At 42.3% G+C, this 23,864-nt stretch overlaps 1 protein-coding gene across 1 annotated transcript in view; it reads left to right on the top strand.

The window, feature by feature from the left end:
- Nucleotides 1–23,864, top strand: part of LOC138963304 (uncharacterized) — a 72,960-nt gene that overhangs the window by 32,121 nt on the left and 16,975 nt on the right. The window contains exons 3-5 of the mRNA XM_070335370.1: nucleotides 977–1,189; nucleotides 5,812–5,877; nucleotides 7,745–7,984. Of these exons, the coding sequence (XP_070191471.1) occupies nucleotides 977–1,189; nucleotides 5,812–5,877; nucleotides 7,745–7,984 (519 nt within the window). The remainder of the gene's footprint in view (nucleotides 1–976; nucleotides 1,190–5,811; nucleotides 5,878–7,744; nucleotides 7,985–23,864) is intronic.

The following is a 23,864-nucleotide window of genomic DNA, read 5'->3' as shown; positions in this document are numbered from 1 at the left end:
CTCATAGGACCGAGCAGGTCTGCATGATTAGATCTAGTCGTGTTTAATTTAAAAACGTTATCCATGCTACGACAAGATGGTCTTGATTTCTGCAATTTAGTCAATCTCTCATATCAGGGACTGTGGTGTATAAACAAATAAATAAAAAAAAATATGCCTTGGCTTGCCTTGCCTTGCCAAGCCGTGCCTTGCCGTGCCTTACCTTGCCTTGCGACAACGAGATCGAATTCAACGACAAGCGTTTGGTGATTTTATAAGAAGTGTATTCCAACCGTGTTCTGATCGAACGCGTACAAAAAAGGGAGAAAATGTTACAAATGTTCAAACAGAGTCAAAGAGAATGATATTCATTATATAGTCGCCAAACCACATCCCTGAAGAACAAAGTAAACTCGAAATGAGGCTGGAGAGGTCGTGTGCCTGCCTGCCTATTTGCATACCTGCCCGTGTCTCCGCTCATATATCTCTCTCTTTCTCTCACTCTCTCTTTTTCTCTCTCTCTTTCTCTCTCTCAATTTATTTTTTAAATTTGTATCTGTATATACAGTTATAATGTATTAAGTTTGATGTGATAGTTCTTTGATTATATTGTTTTTTTGTTCTTGTTGACCCTATATTAGGGCGATGGCTGGATGTAAAAAAGCAATATTCTTGCTTATCTATTACCCTCGATAATAAAGATTTTGTCTTGTCTTGTCTTGTCTTGTCTCTCTCTCTTTCTCTATCTCTCGCTATCTCTCTCTCTCTCTCTTCCTCTCTCTCATCCTCTCTCTTTCACTCTCTCCCTCTCTCTTTCACTCTCTCTCTCTTTCTCTCTCTCTCGCTCTCTGCCTCTCTCTCTCTCTCATTCTCTCGCTCTCCCTCTCCCTCTCTCCCTCTCTCTCTCCCTCTCTCTCTCCCTCCCCACCCCCTCCCCCTTCCACACACCCACAGTCACCACCACATGTATGTTACGCTCTCCACCACTCTTTTGCAGACATTGAGTCGTGGACGACAGACAACGTGCTCCAGTGGCTGCGTTGGACCGCACGTGCTTACAAGCTGCAGGATGTTGACTTCAGCAAGTTCGACAGAGTGGACGGTCAGGCCCTGTGCGCCATGAGTCGCGATGACCTCACGCAGCTGGTCAACCCCTACAACGCCAACGTCTTGCTGCAATATCTCAACTACCTCCGCAAGAAGCATGAAGGTAAGGGAGAGAGGGGCTTGTGTGGTAGCGGGAGGGGGCGGGGAAGATGGCGGGGAGTGGGGAGGGGGAGGGGGGCATAATCTCCGACGTCAAAATCAAAAAGACGCCTGAATAGGAATAGTATCGTCATGTGAAATTTCTCAAAATTCTTCCAGAGGGGTACGACAAACACAAAGGTGTTTCATGAAGCTTGTCTCGGTGACTTTGTCATCATGAGCAGTGTAAAATTCGGTCCGTGTCAGTCTGTACTTTGACCCGACCTCTTTCACGTGATGTACACACGTGTGAAGAGATGGGTTGTATTTATGACATTGGTGGTCTCTATCACGTGCGAAGAATAAAACATATCCCAGAGCTGATGAGCAACCCGCTAGGTTTTATCGGTCCCTGTCAAAAATAGACCATAAGTACCATGGTATTCAAATAAAATATAAATTAAAAAGAGAAGATACCTGTGAACTAACGTTTTCTGCCCCATGATTACCGCGTCGTAGCTTCACAGTTTTGTAGCCCTTGGTTACGTATGACCAAACGTATGACTGCCGTAGCTTTGGTTCTGTTGACGCATCCTTTCAACGTCAGTCTACGCCCGCGTCATTCTGTGCGTAAATCATCATATCCTTCTCCCAACCCCTGACTTCTATGTCCATCTTCTTGAAGGCGTTTTTGGAGAAAAACAAGTTATTCTGCTATTATTGTTCACACAAACGAAGCAGCCTTTATATTCGACGCGAAAACACTTTTCTCATCCTTCGAGCAGAATTGGCCAAAGGGTGTCTGTCCAGTGTTTGGGTATGCTTGTTTCTCTTCTATATGTATCGAAAGGAAGGTACGTTCTATGCATATCTATTGTGTTTGTGCAGGTGGTCATATCTGTTTGTCTCACCATGTGTGTCTGCGTCTGTTAGTGTTATGGCGTAAAAATATAACAACCGTCGAGCGCTGAAAAAGAAGAACAAGTCGCGTGAGGCAAAAATACAACATTTTAGTCAAGCTGTCAAACTCACAGAATGAAACTGAACGCACTGCATTTTTTCACAAAGACCGTATACTCGTAGCATCGTCAGTCCACCGCTCGTGGAAAAGGCAGTGAAATTGACGAGCCAGAATAGCGCGGTAATGGTTGCGCTGAGCAGGATAGCACGCTTTTCTGTATCCCTATTCTTTTTAATTTTCTGAGCTTGTTTTTAATCCAAACATGTCATATCTATATATTTTGGAATCAGGGACCGACAAGGAATAAGATGCAAGTGTTTTTAAATCGATTGCGGAAATTTAATTTTGATAATAATGTTCATATTTTTAATTTTCAGAGCTTGTTTTTAATCCGAATATAACATATGTGTATATTTTTCGAATCAAAAATAATGAAGAATAATATGAAATTGCTTTTGGATCGTTTTATACAAACAATTATTTTAATTACAAACAATTTTCAGATTTTTAATGACCAAACTCATTAATTAATTTTTAAGTCTCCAAGCTGAAATGCAATACCAAAGTCCGACCTTCGTCGAAGATTGCTTGGCCAAAATTTTAATTAATTTCATTAAAAAATGAGGGTGTGACAGTGCCGCCTCAACTTTTACAAAAAGCCGGATATGACGTCATCAAAGACATTTATCGACAAAATGAAGAAAAGATCTGGGGGTATTATTCTCAGGAACTCTCATGTAAAGTTTCATGAAGATCGGTTTGGTAGTTTTCTCTGAATCGCTCTTCACACACACACACACACACACACACACACACACACACACACACACCACGACCCTCGTCTCGATTCCGCCTCTATGTTAAAGCATTAAGTCAAAACTTAACTAAATGTAAAAAGAAGAATCGAAATATTCTACAGTCCAAAACAATTTACCCATTTTAATTTTGCTCCCAAAATGGTTTTTTTGGCCATAAATTGTATTGAATTTTAGGCGAAATAAAGAAAAAGACCTTGACAATTTAGAAGGATATCAATGTAGTGCGATTCAGGAATCCAAAATGGCGGTTTCTGTGTTACTTGTATAAGATTTTGTTTAGATTTGTTTCCCTTTAGTATTTTTATATTTAGTCAAGTTTTGACTAAATATTTTAACGTAGAGGGGGGAATCGAGACGAGGGTCGTGGTGTATGTGTGTGTGTGTGTGTGTGTGTGTGTGTGTGTGTGTGTGTGTGTGTGTGTGTGTCTGTGTGTGTGTGTAGAGCGATTCAGACTAAACTACTGGACCGATCTTTATGAAATTTGACATGAGAGTTCCTGGGTATGAAATCCCCGAACGTTTTTTTCATTTTTTTGATAAATGTCTTTGATGACGTCATATCCGGCTTTTCGTGAAAGTTGAGGCGGCACTGTCACGCCCTCATTTTTCAACCAAATTGGTTGAAATTTTGGTCAAGTAATCTTCGACGAAGCCCGGGGTTCGGTATTGCATTTCAGCGTGGTGGCTTAAAAAATAATTAATGACTTTGGTCATTAAAAATCGGAAAATTTAAAAAAAAAATAAAAATTTATAAAACGATCCAAATTTACGTTTATTTTATTCTCCATCATTTGCTGATTCCAAAAACATATAAATATGTTATATTCGAATTAAAAACAAGCTCTGAAAATTAAATATATAAAAATTATTATCAAAATTAAATTGTCCAAATCAATTTAAAAACACTTTCATCTTATTCCTTGTTGGTTCCTGATTCCAAAAACATATAGATATGATATGTTTGGATTAAAAAACACGCTCAGAAAGTTAAAACAAAGAGAGGTACAGAAAAGCGTGCTATCCTTCTTAGCGCAACTACTACCCCGCTCTTCTTGTCAATTTCACTGCCTTTGCCATGAGCGGTGGCCTGACGATGCTACGAGTAAAATGGCATTGCGTTCAGTTTCATTCTGTGAGTTCGACAGCTACTTGACTAAATATTGTATTTTCGCCTTACGCGACTTGTTTCTTCTTCCGGTTACTGAACTCAACAATAAAACAACAACGCGAGGCACACAGAGAAAACAACGCGTTGGTGTCTGTGAGTGTGTGTGTGTGTGTGTGTGTGTGTGTGTGTGTGTGTGTGTGTGTGTGTGTGTGTCTCTCTCTCTCTCTCTCTCTCACTCACTCACTCACTCTCTCTCTCTCTCTCTCTCTCTGTCTCTGTCTCTCTCTCTTTCTCTCTCTCTCTCCCCCCCCCCTCTCTCTCTCTCTCTCTCTCTCTCTCTCTCTCTCTCTCTCTCTCTCTCTCTTTCTCTCAGTTATAATGTGTTAAGTTTGCTCTGATAGTTCTTTGATTATAATGTTTTCTGTTCCTGTTGATCTTAGGGCGAGGGCTGGATGTAAAACAGCATACATTTTTGCTTATCTATTACCCTCGATAATAAAGATTGTGTCTTGTCTCTGTCTGTCTCTGTCTGTGTCTCTGTGTGTTTTGCGAGACACAGAGAGAGAGAGAGAGAGAGACAGAGAGAGAGAGACAGACAGACAGACAGACAGAGAGAGACACACACACACACAGAGACAGACAGAGAGAGAGAGAGAGAGAGACACACACAGACAGACAGACAGACAGACAGACAGACAGACAGACGCACACACACACACAGACAGAGACAGAGAGAGAGAATTTTTTCTTTGTTCATAACCACATTATTCAATTCGAGTTTATATTGCTTTATCTTATCATTACATTTAGTCAAGTTTTGACTAAATGTTTTAACGTAGAGGGGAGAATCGAGACGAGGGTCGTGGTGTATGTGCGTGTGTGTGTGTGTGTGTGTGTGTGTGTGTGTCTGTCTGTCTGTGTGTGTGTGTGTGTGTGTGTAGAGCGATTCAGACTAAACTACTGGACCGATCTTTATGAAATTTGACATGAGAGTTCCTGGGTATGAAATCCCCGAACGTTTTTTTCATTTTTTTGATAAATGACTTTGATGACGTCATATCCGGCTTTTCGTGAAAGTTGAGGCGGCACTGTCACGCCCTCATTTTTCAACCAAATTGGTTGAAATTTTGGTCGGGTAATGTTCGACAAAGCTCGAACTTCGGTATTGCATTTCAGCGTGGTGGCTTAAAAATTAATTAATGACTTTGGTCATTAAAAATCTGAAAATTGTAAAAAAAATATGTTTTTTATAAAACGATCCAAATTTACGTTTATCTTATTCTCCATCATTTGCTGATTCCAAAAACATATAAATATGTTATATTCGGATTAAAAACAAGCTCTGAAAATTAAATATATAAAAATTATTATCAAAATTACATTTTCCAAATCAATTTAAAAACACTTTCATCTTATTCCTTGTCGGTTCCTGATTCCAAAAACATATAGATATGATATGTTTGGATTAAAAACACGCTCAGAAAGTTAAAACGAAGAGAAGTACAGAAAAGCGTGCTATCCTTCCCAGCGCAACTACTACCCCGCTCTTCTTGTCAATTTCACTGCCTTTGCCGTGAGCGGTGGACTGACGATGCTACGAGTATACGGTCTTGCTGCGTTGCATTGCGTTCAGTTTCATTCTGTGAGTTCGACAGCTACTTGACTAAATGTTGTATTTTCGCCTTACGCGACTTGTTTTAATCATTAATTTTAATCATGTCACTAATTTTGACAGTTCCTGTTTTAATGCTATTTTGCAGATACTCTAAAGGGTACAGGATCTCACAACAGTTCACTCGCAAATTCCACAAGCGCTTATTTTGCTGGTAAGTGTTTGCTTTTATTGTACGTAGTCCCAATGTATTTGTTTGTTTGTTTGTTTGCTTATTTTATTGTGTGCGGTTTTTGTGTGGGTTTCTTGTTGACTGGAGTATCTTGTTGTTTAAAAAAAAAATCATGTTTGTTAGTTGTTAGTTTGTTTTGTATGTATTCGTTCCTCATAGATCTGAATAAATTCGCTGCATTTAGACATGAACTGAAGTTCCAAGTATACTGGGACTAGAGTGTTAAAAAATCAGATCCACCAATTTTTTCTCGAAGTAGTTGTAATAATTTAAAACATTTTCTTCTTCAGCTTCTGTGTCTGTTTATCTACCTACTTTTCTGCCTGCCTCCCATTCCCAAATCTCTCTCTCTCTCTCTCTCTCTCTCTCTCTCTCTCTCTCTCTCTCTCTCTCTCTCTCTCTCCCTCTCTCTCTCTCTCTATCTCTCTCTATCTCTCTTTCTCTCTCTCCGTCTCTCTCTCTCTATCTCTCTCTCTCTCTCTCTCTCTCTCTCTCTCTCTCTCTCTCTCTCTCTCTCTCTCTCTCTCTCAATCTTGAACTCCCTTTCCTCAAGAATTAAAGTTTAAGAAAGCGCTTCATAAACATTTGATCAGCATTTAAAAATGGGTTCAATGATTATTTTAATGCCTGATACTATGATAGCTTCTTGTTTGTCCAGCACTATATATTTTTTCTCTCTCTTTTTGGGGCTTATGTCAAATATTGTTCTGGTATATGATTTCAGCAAAAATACATTCGTTTTAATTGTAGGCCTATTGTTTAAATAATTGATGCTGTTAGTTTATGTTGTTTTATTACTTTGTCTTTATTATCGATTCCCTTTCGCCTTTTTATATTTAGTCAAGTTTTGACTAAATATTTTAACATCGAGGGGGAATCGAAACGAGGGTCGTGGTGTATGTGCGTGTGTGTGTGCGTGTGTGTGTGTGTGTCTGTGTGTGTGTGTAGAGCGATTCAGACTAAACTACTGGACCGATCTTTATGAAATTTGACATGAGAGTTCCTGGGTATGAAATCCCCAGACGTTTTTTTCATTTTTTTGATAAATGTCTTTGATGACGTCATATCCGGCTTTTCGTGAAAGTTGAGGCGGCACTGTCACGCCCTCATTTTTCAACCAAATTGGTTGACATTTTGGTCAAGTAATCTTCGACGAAGCCCAGACTTCGGTATTGCATTTCAGCTTGGTGGCTTAAAAATTAATTAATGACTTTGGTCATTAAAAATCGGAAAATTGTAAAAAAAAAAAAAACATTTATAAAACGATCCAAATGTACGTTTATCTTATTCTCCATCATTTGCTGATTCCAAAAACATATAAATATGTTATATTCGGATTAAAAACAAGCTCTGAAAATTAAATATATAAAAATTATTATCAAAATTAAATTGTCGAAATCAATTTAAAAACACTTTCATCTTATTCCTTGTCGGTTCCTGATTCCAAAAACATATAGATATGATATGTTTGGATTAAAAACACGCTCAGAAAGTTAAAACAAAGAGAGGTACAGAAAAGCGTGCTATCCTTCTTAGCGCAACTACTACCCCGCTCTTCTTGTCAATTTCACTGCCTTTGCCATGAGCGGTGGACTGACGATGCTGCGAGTATACGGTCTTGCTGAAAAATGGCATTGCGTTCAGTTTCATTCTGTGAGTTCGACAGCTACTTGACTAAATATTGTATTTTCGCCTTACGCGACTTGTTTATTATAATTTGTTTGACCTGTCTATATTTTCTCAAGATTGTTTGTTTGTTTGTTTGTTTGTTTGTTTGTTTGAACGAGAGTTCTTTTATTTTCGTTGAATAACATCTCCGCTCTTTGTTTCTTCGACCAAAAAATTGCAGATCACCATTCACAACTTCAACAACATCGTCAACAACAACAGCAACAACAGCATCATCAGCAGCAACAGCAACAACAACAGCACGCCGCGCAACGCCACAGCCCCTCAGATATGCTGCATGCTCATGGACATCCGGGCATTAACAGCCACTGTGCTGGAAGCCATCGGGGACACCTGGGTGTCGTCACTTCCGTTTCTTACTCCCACGCCAGCGGAAGTAGCTACTGCATGCCCAAAACAGGTACAAATCAGATTTTTGTTTTGTTTCCTCCTTAAGATGTTTCTCCAATCTGGTTGGTTGGTTGAGGAGTGGATACAATTGCTTTGAAGAGCTCGGATTAGGTGTGTCATTAGTAAACGCTGCAAGAAAAAAAATTAAGCATTTGTGCATGAGTGTTTCCACACCAGGACTAATACCAATGGGTTGTATACTATATGGCGGATTAAATTCTTGTTCGCCTGTTCTCTTGTTCTCTTTAACATTTTTTCTTCCGCCTAATTTATGTTTTCAAACAGAGCACGTTTGCCCATATTTCATTCAAATATGCACTGGATGTCGACAATACGGGTGACAATGTCACATGGACTCATAACAAAAGAGCATATTGCTTGAACGACTGCCAAGCGCTGCTTCTCTCTCTCTCTCTCTCTCTCTCTCTCTCTCTCTCTCTCTCTCTCTCTCTCTCTCTCTCTGTCTCTCTCTCTTTCTTTCTCTCTCTCTCTCTCTTTCTTTCTCTCTGTCTCTGTCTCTCTCTCTCTCTCTGTCTCTCTGTCTCTCTCTATCTCTCTCTCCCTCTCGCTCTCTCTCTTTCTCTATCTATATCGCGCTTTCTCTCTCTCTCTCTTTCTCTATCTCTCTCGCTATCTCTCTCTCACTCTCTTTCTCTATTTCTTTCGCTCTCTCTCTCTCTCTCTCTCTCTCTCTCTCTCTCTCTCTCTCTCTCTCTTTCTCTCTCTGTCTGTCTGTCTATATCTCTTTCTCTATCTATATCCATATATATCGCTCTATCTCGCGCTCTCTCTCTTTCTCTTTCTCACTGTCTCTATCTCTCTTTCTCTCCGTCTCTGTCTGTCTGTCTGTCTCTCTATCTCTCTATCTCTCTAGATATCTCTCTCGCCCTCTTCTTTTTCTCACTCTCTGGGGAGGGAGGGGGGTGATCTCTACCGCTATATGTCATACCCAACTCCACTGTGACATACCCACCTTTGTAGTCCTCTGCTGCAAATGATGGGTCCATTTCTCCCTCGCACGCCATGTCAACCGTCATAGCTTGTTCACACCTGAAGGCGTCGGGGTATATTAGCACCAACACACCTCCACCAGCAGTGCGCTACCGTTACCACCGCTACTGGGTTTAGAGCTGTCAGAGGATCTCTCTGACAACGTTACGATTCTGTCACCATTACAACGGTTTCACCAACGAGCTCGAAAGGACGGTGTGTTGACTGAGATTCTCTTGGTTCATTGTCCATGCAGTCCCTTTTTCGCAGCCTCGCGTGGACTGTCGGAGCTGTGAACTGTTCAGTTTTGTTGAGCGCAATCGGATGAAGAGTGCCACGCGCTTAGTACAATTGTTCAATTTGGCTGCAAGAATGAAAGCTCAGATAACAAGAAATTCCTCCGAGGTAGGAAAAACACCCCCGTCCTTACCATTCTCACTGCCACCAACTGAGAAGGCACTGCTAACAAGTGTGGTTAAAATAAGTTGATTGAGTGGACAAAGAGACAGGCGGAGAAAAAGACAAATCAATATAACTCTTTCTGTAACACCTACTGACCGCATACAGAAAACAAAAGATCCCGAAAAAAAAATCGGTTTGCGCTGCGCGCTGAGAGCAGGTATTGAAATATCTCATCGACCAGATTTTGTCCGGGGCGTATCTGCCGCTTCGCCGGGTAGCAAGTAGAGCCGAAACCCGGCTTCGAACCATGGACCCGTCAAGCTTCGGTCCCTTCCAGACTCGTGGAATGGGAACAGTACGAACATGATTCAGGGGCCATAATGCCATTCCTGATCATATCATGTCGAGTCCCATACTTGTCGATAATGATGATGATAAAATCGTTTATTTAACGTCACTCTGTAAAAACATTGGCGACATTTGTCTTAGATTAAGAACACACACAGGCACGCACACAAACTTTCCCTTTATGTATACTTGTCGACGACGCCCTAGGTACCACATCACAAACAGAACTGTGCAATACACAGGTGTTTTCTACAGACACACTCAAACACACACACACAGAGAAGCCGTATATATATATATCTATATCTATTGTATAAATATATAGAGATAGATGAGAGTGTATTTTTCGCGTGGCTATAAATTGATTCGACCTTTGCACTTTTACAGTGAGGATAATTTACGGGTTCAATTTACGTTCTGGACACTGCGGTGACCTTCTAAAAATAGTAACAGAACGCCGGGAATATCCGAAGATCCCCCCCTCATACTATAGTGCACCATACGAAGGAAGGGAGGTAAACGCTGAAAACATGGAGAAGATAAGGAAGAGTTATGCCGTAGTTGATCCCCAAAAAAAACCAAAATCCACCAATAACTCCCTAACCGTGTGTTTGACTGGTCCCAATTTTTGTAAGGACCGTCTCAGGAATGTATAGAACCTGTTCACCAAGTTTGGTGACGATCGGTCCGTTCATTCTTGAGATCTACTTGCGAACACAAACAAACACACAAACACATCGAGTGAAACCTATACACACCCCTATACCGGGGGTGTAATAAACGTAGGGAGAGAGGGTAGTATCGGGGAAGATGGGAGGGGAGGGGAGGGGGGTCTATAAGAGTAGGGGTCTTTGTTGTGTCTTGTGACTTTGAAGCTATTTTCTATATATACTTAAACATCTTCACTTCTCATAGCATTATTACTCTGTCATTGTCAGTAAATGTTAAGCTGTTGATTTGCTCGTCATTCTACACGCATGCTATCAGCCTTGTTTGTATCTGGCATTCTTTTTATGAGCGAAGCTGTCGTTATTTCAGCGGCTGTTTGTCCATTTTAGGTCAGTTCTTTCTCGACCGCTACCACATATGTGTTGCTCAGTTTACTCGGCTTAAAGCATCATTCAACTCGAACACACACCAAAAATCGGCAGCCTTGGCTTGCTGCGTTCTGTGTTCTATTAATTTCGCATGCTGAGATTGGTTTCAGCTTGGAAATTAAGTCAGCAAAATATTCAGACACTTCACAAAATGCAGCAGGGGTATTGATTTTTAGTATTTATTCAAGTGCAAGTATGCTCTTATTCCATGTGAATGCCTGGGAAGATCTGTGAACCTGACTGTGGATGCGGACAGGATGATGACTTTGACATCAGACAGAACACAAGATATTATTGACATTCACTCTTAAAAGACACACTGTAGATTTTAGTGATTGCAGTTTAACATCAGATAGAATACAAGATATTATTGACATTCACTCTTAAAAGGCACACTGTAGATTTTGGTGCTTGCAATTTGACATCAGACAGAATACAAGATATCATTGACATTCACTCTTAAAAGACACACTGTAGATTTTGGTGCTTGCAATTTGACATCAGACAGAATACAAGATATTATTGACATTCACTCTTAAAAGACACACTGTAGATTTTGGTGCTTGCAATTTGACATCAGATAGAATACAAGATATCATTGACATTCACTCTTAAAAGACACACTGTAGATTTTGGTGCTTGCAATTTGACATCAGACAGAATACAAGACATCATTGACATTCACTCTTAAAAGACACTCTGAACTAGTCACTGTAGATGTTGGTGCTTGTAATTTTACATCAGACGGAACACATTGCGTTATTCACTCTTAAAAGACACTCTGAACGAGTCACGTGTGAATATTGGTGCGACTTGAGTTTTGTATTTTGGTACTCGGAGTTAACATCGTAATTATTTAAACACCAGCACAGTAGTAAACATGGGGACTATGCTTCATTAGACCGGGCTTCATAATTGTCTTTGTTGGAAGAAATATTCGCTTTTTCCAGTTAAAGGTATCATTAGAACCATGCCCCATTAGGCTTGGCTCCATAATTGCATGTGTTAAAAAAATTAGTCCGCTTTTTCCCTCATCTCTTTCCCCTCTTTTTAAGCATCGTAGGCTACCAAAAGAGACGTAAAAATACCAGGAGGGAACAACGACAAAAAAGAAAAAAAGGGAAGGACAAACCAGAGAGATTCGATAGTTTTGAAGCGCTTTCGACACTGAAAAAGCGAAATTAGATTCTGGGGCCCATCTTCCATCCGCCGTTGTTGACTTTTCCACCGGAATGTATCATTGCGCGCTTTATTCCCCGGCCGCAGTGTCCACAAACGCTAGCTGGTTAATGGCGCGAGGCAGTGTAGTTCCCAAAGCTCGTTTACTGTCGTTGTATGTTTTGTTACCTCCCTTGTTCACGGTTTCCGCGTCCGAGGGGAGGCTGGCTGCAATTTGAATTTGTTGAGTCCGTTTTACGTCCTCGCTGGAATCGGTGGCAATTTAGTTATTTTTTAGCTAAAAAATTCCTCGGTGTTGTGTACGTACCAGCAGGGACGAGGTTTGGTGGAAATTAAATGAATGTATGTGTGAAAAGGGGAAAGAAATGTTTGTCTGGAAAAAAGATTTTCAGAGGACAAACATATTCTGTCGTGAAAGCAAAAAAGAGATTAAGAGATGGAGGGATGGCAATAGAGGGGTAAATGCATATCGAATACAAAAGTTGTTGCTAATAATATTAAATTGAGGTGAATGTATTGGAGGTGGGGATGTGACAGTAGGGAAAGCAAGAAAAAAGAAAGAGAAAAGGGAAATTAAACGGAGGATCAACAGCACGGATTCAGAGGACGAACATTGTGTGTTGGAAGGGGTCACTGCTGGAAAAACAGAGAGACGTGGAAAAAAATTGAAGAATGAAGACAGTTCATTACAAAACTGATGAGTATTCTATTAAAAAAAAAAAATATATATATATATATATATATATATTCGACCCTGGGTCAGGGCGTTAGCAATTTTCTACCCCCTTTCCTAACCTAGGTGGTGGGTTCAAGTGCTAGTCTTTCGGATGCGACGAAAAACCGAGGTCCCTTCGTGTACACTACATTGGGGTGTGCACGTTAAAGATCCCACGATTGACAAAAGGGTCTTTCCTGGCAAAATTGTATAGGCATAGATAAAAATGTCCACCAAAATACCCGTGTGACTTGGAATAATAGGCCGTGAAAAGTAGGATATGCGCCGAAATGGCTGCGATCTGCTGGCCGATGTGAATGCGTGATGTATTGTGTAAAAAAAACATTCCATCTCACACGGCATAAATAAATCCCTGCGCCTTGAATATGTGCGCGATATAGATTGCATAAAATAAAAATTTTAAAAAATCCCTGCGCTTAGAACTGTACCCACGGAATACGCGCGATATAAGCCTCATATTGATTGATTGACGACACAAAAATTGTGTGCAGGGGGGAATCAGTGAAGAGAAGATTGTGGTATGGAAGAAACTGCCTCGAAGAATTCGAAATAACAAAAAGCAAAATCTATTCATGGTTATGATGTTGTTTTGCTCGCTTTAGTTGCTGGTGTTGGTGACTATTGGTATTGCTGGTATCAAGGTATTCTCTGATTCCACGAGACAATGATTCAATTTCACTTTTACTCAAACACAGGGTTCGACACTAGCGGGGGCGGGGGGCGGAACGCCCCAGAGTTTTGTGTTCCGCCCCAAACATTGCCGAAGCTTGGGGCCCACTCCGCCCCAGGATAAATTCCAACAATGACAAACCGAAAATTCTAATGCCAGCAGAGCCAATCACTAAAAATCGCCAGTCAAAGTCGTCACTGAAATTTGCGTTACGATCAATGCCGCAGTCAAGAAAAAAAACACATTCAAATCGTCGAAGGACAATGTCGTAAGGGAAATAACTCCCAGATTGCGCTCTTTAGCGTGAGAGATAAGTATTGCCTTCAAATGCCAAACGCAAAATGTGGCGACACATCCCTGGTGTAAAAAGACATGGAAATGAAGATGAAGAACAGGGTGGAGAGAAACGAAAAAAGGAGACCGATGCAGCCAAAAGCGCGAAGCGCTGTCGTAATTTCAATGTCAAATGGTTGAAAGAATTTCCCTGGCTTCAGTACGATGAAGAAAAACAGACAACGCATTGCCGCACGTGAATACTGAGAGTGGGCCCCAGATTTTTTTTTTCCGCCCCAGCAATTTCCATCTCTGGGGCCAGTGTGGCCCCAGGCCAAATAAGTTAGTGTCGACCCCTGAAACATATGTCTGTGAAAAGTATACACTTTTTTTTAATCTGGTCTTTCCTTTGCCTTTCCGAGACGCACAGTTAAAAAGACATAGTTTATGTATGGCTTTGACTTTTGAACAAACATTTCAAAGAAGCAAGTCTTGTCAGAACGTTTAACTGCAGCTAAGTTTACTTGCAAGAAGAATGAATAAAGGGAGCGAGGGCTAGAGAGAGAGAGAGAGAGAGAGAGAGAGGGGGGGAGAGAGAGAGAGGGAGAGAGAGAGGGGGAAGGAGAGAGAGGGAGAGAGAGAGAGAGAGGGAGAGAGAGAGAGAGGGAGAGAGGGGGGAGGGGGGGCAGGGAGAGAAGGAGAGAGCAATAGACAGAGATGGAGACAGACAGACAGACAGACAGACAGACAGACAGACAGACAGACAGACAGACAGACAGAGACAAAGACAGGCAGTTTAAAGGACAAAACGTAAAGAAAGCTCGACGCCAGCAAAATACAAAGGACAATCTCTGTGAAATAATTCAGACCATGATGATTGCGGATACATCGTCACCCGGTTTAAAAACCATCCGGATTCTGCCCATAACGCCACGGCCGGTTTCAGGATATCGCTCATTTATCAAAATAGATCCCTTGGCCGAAATGTAGTCCCCACAATCATAACAGTTCTAGTCGGAAACGAGTTTGCTGTTTCATTTTCCTGCTTGACAATGTCGCGGCAAACACGGGCGCTAAAAGCGCTTTGGTGCCTCACCATCAGCCAGGAAATACAGCAAATATTGAACTTGCCTCTCGCCCCGTTCCTGTTTTGTCTTTGGGGAATTGCGCCCCTTGTGGAAGACCTCGCCGCGATCTACACACAAGCTACTCTTTCAAAACGCTTCTGCGGCGTCCTTTGGTTAGGGAGCGTACGCTGATTGTTTTTCGACCGTCGAATCTGCGAACTGATTTTTTTCGGCGGGGTGTAGCTTTTTTGTGTGTTGCTAGTTGCCAGAACGCTCTCAGTAATTACTGATAAACTCCGAAAACGCAATTACTTTCGCGCGCTCCATTACGGAAGCTAAATAGCTCTTTCCCCCTTAAGCGGTGGCCATTGTTGCATGACATCCAGCACTTGGGAAAGACAACTCCCAGCGCGAGACCTTTCCGGGCAGCTCTTCAGTGAGTGAGAGTCCAAATCGTTCACGTCCATCGTTTGATTCCTTTAAAGCAGCTGTCTTTCTGAAATGTTCGATTATAGAACGATCATTTTTCTGTCAGTCACTTTAGATCACGTTCATCTGCTTTACTGACTGAAGTCTAATTTTAAACAACTGCCTTTATGTAAACGACCTTTTTCTTTCAAATGAATAAGAGTCGGGTTTTTTCTCTGAAAATTATTTGGACTGGTGCATCCCAAAATGTTTAAGGTAATAATCACAAGTTTCAATAAAATCCATTGTAATGTCACTGTCTTTAATGAGAAGACAAGATTAAATATTGGGGTAAATGGCAATCCTGTTTTCTCATTCACATTGACTGGCTTATCCAAAAATATTTACGGTCATCGTCAGTTTCATCAAAATTCTGTATGAATCAGATGTCTTTCTAAAAAAGACTGCAGTAATTTGGAGTTATCAGACGATGTTTGTTTGTGTGTTTTTTGTTGTGGTTTGTTTTTTTTAGATTTTATTAATGTTTTCCAAATCGTTCACTTACACACATTTCGAAAATAACACCAAGAAATCTGAATACAATGCAGTTTTTTGGGGGTATATAATACAATACTTTTTGCCCGGTCTATGTCCGCCGTCAATTTTACAAAAATCTTATTTAAAAAAAATAGTCTGTTTGAACAGACTTTCAAAAGAAAAAAGCTAAAAAAATAATTTTAAATAACGTTAACAAAGCTGATGATCAGGCTTTTTTGTGTATTGTTGTAGGTTAGTTAGTTAGAATTGTTTGTTCTTGACTGATGGTGTGTATTACATGTATTTGAACCAATTGGCTATACAGGCGTGAGACCAAGGGTAGGGCGGATGGTGGCGAGAGAGGGGATGGTTTACAGTGCCATGAGCCGGGCTGTGAGCAGTGCCCGCCAATGTATAAGCTCGAGCACCGTCGCGGCAGACGCGCTTTAGTTCTATGCAGGAAAATGCAGCGCGCTATTCTGGCCATCTGGCCAACTGTCGTCCTCATCTCTAAGGCAGACTGATACCAAGAGGTGTAAGTTACACCCGCCTTCAGGCTCAGGCATTTTCAAACGCTCGGCTCAAGACTATATATACAGATTAGAGAAAGATATGGCTTTAAGCGTTGGTCTCAGATGCGGCAAGAAAAGAGTTGTAGGGATGACGTGATGAGGCAACCATGCAGTGTGTTCTCGGTCCTTTTTAATGCGAGTGTTATCCATTTCTGTAGACGTCGCATTGAAGCTTGAAGAAGTGAGATAATTATGCAAACAAGGATTTGTCTACCAAAGTTACTCATTTGGTTCCAAATAATAAAGCTGTGTTAAAAAATCAAAACAAAACTAAATAACATAAACATTGTTATATCCTGTGATGCTTTTCTTGAAAAGAAATGCTCACAATGGCGTTAATACAGTGATATGTTTTTAATCTTTTATGAAACAGCATGTCAGTTGTCAGTTTTATGTTTGTGTGAGTTTTGGGTGCCTGTATGATAGCATACACTCTCTCTCTCTCTCTCTCTCTCTCTCTCTCTCTCTCTCTCTCTCTCTCTCTCTCTCTCTCTCTCTCTCTCTCTCTCTCTCTCTCTCTCTCTCTCTCTCTCTCTCCTCCACTTTCGTAAGATCACCATGTTTGATCATGAATGCAGTATTGCTTCGTGTGTGATGTCTACAACTAATGGTTTGCAAAACTCCAGCGTGTGAGTAAACAGAAATCTCAAGGCAGCGTTCTTTTCCGCACAAGTCGAGCAGTATGAAGCATAGATCTACATAACTCGAACGTTAGTAACAGTTATTTGGTATACGTACGTGTCTCAAACCTCCAACTCAGACCTACCGAGCGCGCTACGGTAGACCCCCCCCCCCCCCCCCCCCCCCCCCCGCCACTGCAGTAGCAACAGAGATACCTGGGGTCTTTCCTGTTCTAAATCACAGTTTCGCCGTGTTCGTGATCTGGGTGTATTTTTCTTGCAGGTCATATGCAGTCGTCCCTCAACCTGTGGAAAACGAAAACTTGCATTTGCATTTTGCCATGAATTGAATGTTGGTATATATATATATGTGTGTGTCCGAGTCGAAGGACGGTCCTATCCTAAACCACTGTCTCGTAACTAACGCGATAGTCGGACAGAGTTGCGCCCCTGGAACCGGCGGCAGGTAGTTCCGGTGTGTGTTTGCAAAATGGAACCGCATGACAATCCGCCTTTCAACTTCTTTACCCACGTAGTTTGAACAGCAGACACAGTAACGTTTCCCTCCACCACTTATCTTCTTCTCTCGTTCAGCCATTTTGGACGTACTGAACAAAACAACCGGAACTACCCGCCGACAGCGCCGTGGGCGATGGCAGGGACGGACAACTCTTATCACTTTCGTTTTGAGACAATGCTATAATAGCCATGGTAGATATGATATGGGGAGTCGAATCGTTACACGGGAAGCCTCTGAGAGTCACAGGAAAGTACAGACTGAAGTCATTTCAAGTATGGCAGAGACTGAGAAAATTTTAATCTCAAAGAGAATTGACTGGCCCAGCGTGGGTTGGCGAAAATTATGATCTAAAACCTGAGTAGTGAGTATACTAATAAACTGATCAGAAAAGTCTTATTGTACTGTGTGCAGGTTAGGTACGGTTTGCACTGTTGATACGCGCGTAAGATAAACGAAAACTTCATCATAATTAAAGAGGGGCAACGATTGTTTCAGTAAAAAGTCTTGGACTTTGCCAAAACTCAAGCATTTCAGGGCTGGATCAAGTATAATAGAGGGGGGGGGGGGGTTGGTCCTAAAATGAGGCATGGGTCCGGTGGCCGCCCAGGCCCCTTGTGGGGTACAGGGGCGATGCCTGTTGGGGCGTTTCACATTTTACATTTCAATGGTAATACATGTATTTATTCTCGTGTACGAGGTACATCAGGCGGCCAGGGGAGGGGGGCGGGAGGGTGGAGGAGGATCCGGAACCCAGGACCACCCCCCCCCCCCCCCCCCCGCAGGTCCGGCCTTGCATTTATTCATTGGAAACATTAATTTTACTTTACTGTCAGCGGTGGCTTCCTGACGCTATATAATGCTACAGTATCAGCTTAGTTTTTGTTTAATCCGTGTATGTAGTAGGTATGTAACAGAATTAAGGAAAAAGCTGCGCTCGTGACACAGGAGTCATTTCTACGGTCGCTCTCTGACTCGCTTTTCCTCTCTTTGTTCTGTACGTCTTCCTCCTTCCTTTAAGCCCATCGCATTTTTCAAAACATCATTCGAAGTACAAACACAGTTTTCTTTCCAGTAAAAAAAAAATCCATCTCTCGTTTTTGGCCCTCGAAAAGATGTGGCCGCAGGGCGGGGCATGTGGGTTATGCCCCTTTGACAAAATGGCTGCCGCGCTCGTCTTTGATATCGAGATTAATGTTTGTTTCGGTTACAAATTATCTCCTTTCACTTTCCAAAGCTTCATCCGACCGCACTTCTTGAGAAGGACTGACGCCTCGCACACTTCTATTCTACAAGAGAAAAAAAGGGAGGAGAAGAGGAATGAGCGGGGTTCTCGGAGAAGTTTGGTCAAAGAGGGTTTGGTGATGCACTGACTTGGCCACAAGGGATGGACAGAGTCTGTAATAACAGTGGGAGCAAAGAGGGTAGAGCTGAGCTTCTACTCTCTTTAGGTGTAGTCGTCTTTCACTGACCGTAAGTTATTAAAATAAATAACCAGTTGCTGTCTAAATCGTATCGAGTCAAAACTAAAGTAATACCCATACGAAGCATACCGCACAGGTACACACTCACGGTAAAAAAAAAAAAAACCCACCACAAGTCTACCTGTGAAGAACTTCGTGAAGGTACTAAACGATATGCTGGTCTTATGTAATGGAGTAAAGCTTGGAGGTAGCCAAGAGGGTAGAATGAAAGCAACAGAAGCAGAAGGAGCAGTAACAACAACAGCGATATCAGTCACGCCCTTACATACACACACACTGACACACACACACACACACACACTGACACACACACACACACACGCGCACACACACACACACCATACAAAGAAAAAGGCCACCATTTCTTCTGGTTCTACCTCGTTCACGATCATCACTGCTAAACCTGCCTTGCTCGTCGAACAACAAACACACACACACACACACACACACGCGCGCGCGCACACACAGATGCATACCCCCTCCGAGTATGCTACCAGGCTGGGGCTTTTGGGCCAATAGAGCAGAGAGCGCTGGGCAAACACCGCATGAAAGGCTCAGCATCCAATCCCGGCCAGACAAATGACCCACCCGCACCGCCAACCTGCGGTTTCCGCCTGCCGCCCGTCTGTCCCTCCCCCCGCCCCCTCCGTCTCTCCCTCCCTGCCTGCCAGCCGCCGTCCGACCACAAGCCGCACTTCCATTTCGACTTCGCTCGCTTTTATTCGCAGCTCTCCTTTATAAAAAATATTTTTAAAAAATCAAAAAAATCTTTGTCCCTGGGGATGGGGAATGGGCGGCAGAGAAGGTGGAAAGAAGTACACTATTTTAGAAAGACTGACTATTATTACGTCGTTTCGCATAACAGAGAGAGGGAAACTGAGACTGAGACTGAACTTTGTTTTACAAGGATGAAGAAACGTCACTCTTTTAAATTAAAGCGTGTCGTGTACGTTCTTAAAACTCTTCCAGGGGAAACAACGTTCGTATCGGTGACTTTGGCATCATAAGAAGTGGAGAAGCAGGTCCCTGGCATACTAGTTTGACACGACCTCATTTACATGATATACGCACGTGTGGTTTGACCGATATTGTTGTTATCTCATGAGTGGTCTCTCCCACGTATGTAGGATAAAGTCTGCAAAGAATCTGTCTGAGGGGAGCGACGGCGAGGAATGCTGGGAAGAAGCCCAGAGGTGTTGGGAAATTATAGAGGAGGCGCAGAGATGTGCAAGAAGTGAGAAAAACTATGACATAAAAGTGCCAGTTTTGAATAAAAGAGGAAGAAAGACGATTTTGAAAAAAAAGTACACACTAGAAGGAAAAGGAAAGAGATTATTGCATTGTAAAATATAGTTCAACTTCGTTTTTCAATCTAGCTTGAGGTGATTTTAAGGATACGGCGAATGGAAATTGTCGATTTTTCCCGAAAGAACATTGCTGTTTTCAACTCGTAATGAAGAAGCAGGTCTACCTAGGGTAGGTTTATGAAGTGCAGGGTGACAAGGCGCAATACACTATAGGGGTAAGATCGTCACAGTATTAGAGGGAGGGAGGGGGGAGGGGGCAGCAGAAGGACTGACGGGGGAGCAATTGACAGAACAAGGAAAGAAAGGAAAATAAGAATGCACGAGAGAGAGAGAGAGAGAGATAGAGAGAGAGAGAGAGAGAGAGAGAGAGAGAGAGATAGAGAGAGAGAGAAAAAGAAAAAGAAAAGATGGAAAGAAGAAAGAAAGAATGACAGACAGAGAGAGAAAAGGAGACAGACAGACAGAAAGAGAGGGAGAAAGGGGAAAGACAAAGGGAGAGAGAGAGAGGTGGGGGAGAGGGAAGGAGAGAGAGAAAGAAAGAGAGGGAGAGGCAAAGAAAGATTGAGAGCGAGAGACAGACAGAAAGGCTGGGGGGGGGGGGGGGGGGGGACAAGTCCAATCTGACAACCTAGCAACCAATCACAGCAGAGAGGAAGGAAGGACAGGAATAACCGCGGAGTTTGAGGGGAGTGTATAGGATAGGAACTGTTTTTACCATTCTGCCAAAAAGAGAGCTAAAAACAGTTTTAATTTGGCAAAACCTACAGTCTTTTCCGTAATCAAACCGTGCATTGCAAGAAAACTCAAACAGTCAACACTTTCTCCCCCCTCCCCTTCCCGCCCGACCGACACCCTCCTCTTTTTGCTCTTCTGTAGATTCTTCTGTTCCTATTTTGTTCCCCATCCCCATTTTTTTTCAATTTGTTCTTCTGGTTTATTTTTGTTATGTCCATCATTATGAAAATGTGTGTAATTTAGTATTGTTCTGGTCACGTAATAATTATAAGCATTTGCTTGAGTGCGTGTCCTGGTTGTATGTTTTGAAATTGTTATACATGCGAAGACATTCTGAATAACATTTTGTTTAAACCAACACTGCGATTTTAATAGCAACAGAAAAAAAAACATTCGTGCAAAGACAGATAGAAACAAGTAGACCACAAAAACACATCAGAAGAAAAGAAAACTTAAAGCAAGGTTAACAAGAAATTCCTCCGAGGTAGGAAAAACACCCCCGTCAAAGGGAAATAACCTTCTCAGTTGGTGGCAGTGACTGAGTGAGAATGGTTATTTCCCTTTGACCATTAAGATGTCCCTCTATAAGTCCTTGTATAATTTTAATCCACCAATAACTCCCTAACCGTGTGTTTGACTGGTCCCAATTTTTGTAAGGACCGTCTCAGGAATGTATAGAACCTGTTCACCAAGTTTGGTGACGATCGGTCCGTTCATTCTTGAGATATATGCGAGCACAAACACACAAACAAACAAACAAACAAACAAACACAACGAGCGAATCCTATACACACCCCTATACCGGGGGTGTAAAAAGCACAACTCCGAACCACGTAGACTGCTTACAATGTAGAACGACTGTCGCCATCTGGACATTGAGGAGTAAAAGCTTTACTAAGCTAAGTTCTTTTTTCGTTTGATTATCTTGTTATTATTGATATGTCTGGCACTACACAGACCACGCGGTCAACGACGGTTCTTGTGAAAGTCTTGAATGCGAGATTCATCGACAGTTTTGAGATACGTTCATTATTTGTGACTGGGTGGCCAGATTGGTAACGCACTTGCGCGGAAGCGAGAGGTTGCGAGTTCGACCCTGGGTCAGGGCGTTAGCAATTTTCTCCCCCCTTCCCTAACCTTGGTGGTGAGTTCAAGTGCTAGACTTTTGGATGAGACGAAAAATCGAGGTTCCTTCGTGTACACTACATTGGGGTGTGCACGTTAAAGATCCCACGATTGACAAAAGGGTCTTTCCTGGCAAAATTGTATTGGCATAGATAAAAAAAATGTCCACCAAAATACCCGTGTGACTTGGAATAATAGGCCGTGAAAAGTAGGATATGCGCCGAAATGGCTGCGATCTGCTGGCCGATGTGAATGCGTGATGTATTGTGTAAAAAAATTCCATCTCACACGGCATAAATAAATCCCTGCGCCTTGAATATGTGCGCGATATAAATTGCATAAAATAAAAAAATAAAATAAATCCCTGCGCTTAGAACTGTACCCACGGAATACGCGCGATATAAGCCTCATATTGATTGATTGATTATTTGTATCGTAAGCGTCTGTCTGCCTGTCTACTGAAACGACCACTGGGTCGATGTACTATAAATGTAACGTTTTGTTTTGTCAATAAAGAGACGTTCCAATCACCGACAATTCTTGTGTTTTGATTATGAAAGTTTCCTTTTGTCTTTAAAGAAACATTCTAATAACAAACCTTTCTTGTGTGTGTATTTAATAATTTTTTTTTTTGTATTCTTAAAGAAAGATAAGCAAGAGAGTGATAGAGATGGTTTATTTCTGTGGGACAGACGGACAGACATAGAGGCTCATAAACAGAGACTGGGAGAGACACAAACACACGCGACCATGCAGCAGACCATGCGCGCGACAGTGTGGAAAATAAAAAGACATGCCGCCCGTGCCGCCGCTCCTCACATGGCACCAGCAACACACAACTAGCGGCACTGACTCTCTCACACACTTCCCGCCTTTCTCCGTCTCCCTTCTCACTTCCTCTCTCACACGCTTCCTTCCTCTCGTCACACCTCTCCCCCAGCCCCACCCTTCTATCCTCCTCGCTCTCCCTCCCTCCCTCCCTCCCTCCCTCCCTCCCTCCCTCCATCTCCTCTCCTCCCCCCCTCCCCCCTCCCCACACCCCTCTCGCCGCCGCTAAATCTCTGATCGTTCGTCGATTCCTCGTGTGTCGCAGCTCGGGCGAGAACTGATTGATTGGTTAGTTGTTGCAAATTACAGTGATTGTATTAGTAGCGCTATATAAGGGGCCCGGTGGCGGGCAGGCGGGAAATGGGAGATGGCATGGGCAACTTGTAGTGACGCCACAACAATCTCGTCAGCAGTGAATCGGTGACTCTTCCTCCTCGCCTCTACCCCTTCCTGCACCTGCCGCGCATCCTCTGCTTCTTCCTCCGATGGTCTTCACGTTATTGTCGTTCTGCGCCGGAGACGACTTTTTTTTTTTAGCCCAAAGACAAGAACAAGATTGAAGAATTTACTTTGCCTATAGCATACCAACCATTAGTCGGTCGACTCGGGTAGTTTGTACAAGGACAGAAGGATCTCATGCTTTTTGCTCACACCACAATCTTCTGACATTATCCGTCTCTGCGGCTATCAGAATTTTTCTAGTGTTGAAACACTTGTATTTTTTTTTTATGCCGGACATAGCTTTGCTGCCTTAGCCGATTTTTCCCCCCAAGAACGTTTTCCATCCTACCGCCTTCAGTATACTTTTTCTTCAACCATAAAAGAAGACAGGAACAGAGACGATAGTACCCAGACTGGAATAGAGGAGGAGGAACAGAATCAATTCAGCAATGACAAACAGAAAAAACTTCAACAGCTATTTTACCAGCATACAGCAAGATTTGAATGCCATCGATTTTTTTGGTTCAGAGTGATCTGTCTGTGCTATAGGAAGC

The sequence above is a fragment of the Littorina saxatilis genome, linkage group LG1 (genome assembly GCF_037325665.1).
Source record: "Littorina saxatilis isolate snail1 linkage group LG1, US_GU_Lsax_2.0, whole genome shotgun sequence".
Taxonomy (NCBI): Eukaryota; Metazoa; Mollusca; class Gastropoda; order Littorinimorpha; family Littorinidae; genus Littorina; species Littorina saxatilis.
Note: the sequence above shows the minus strand (reverse complement) of the source record. Positions and strands in the feature narration are given on the sequence as shown.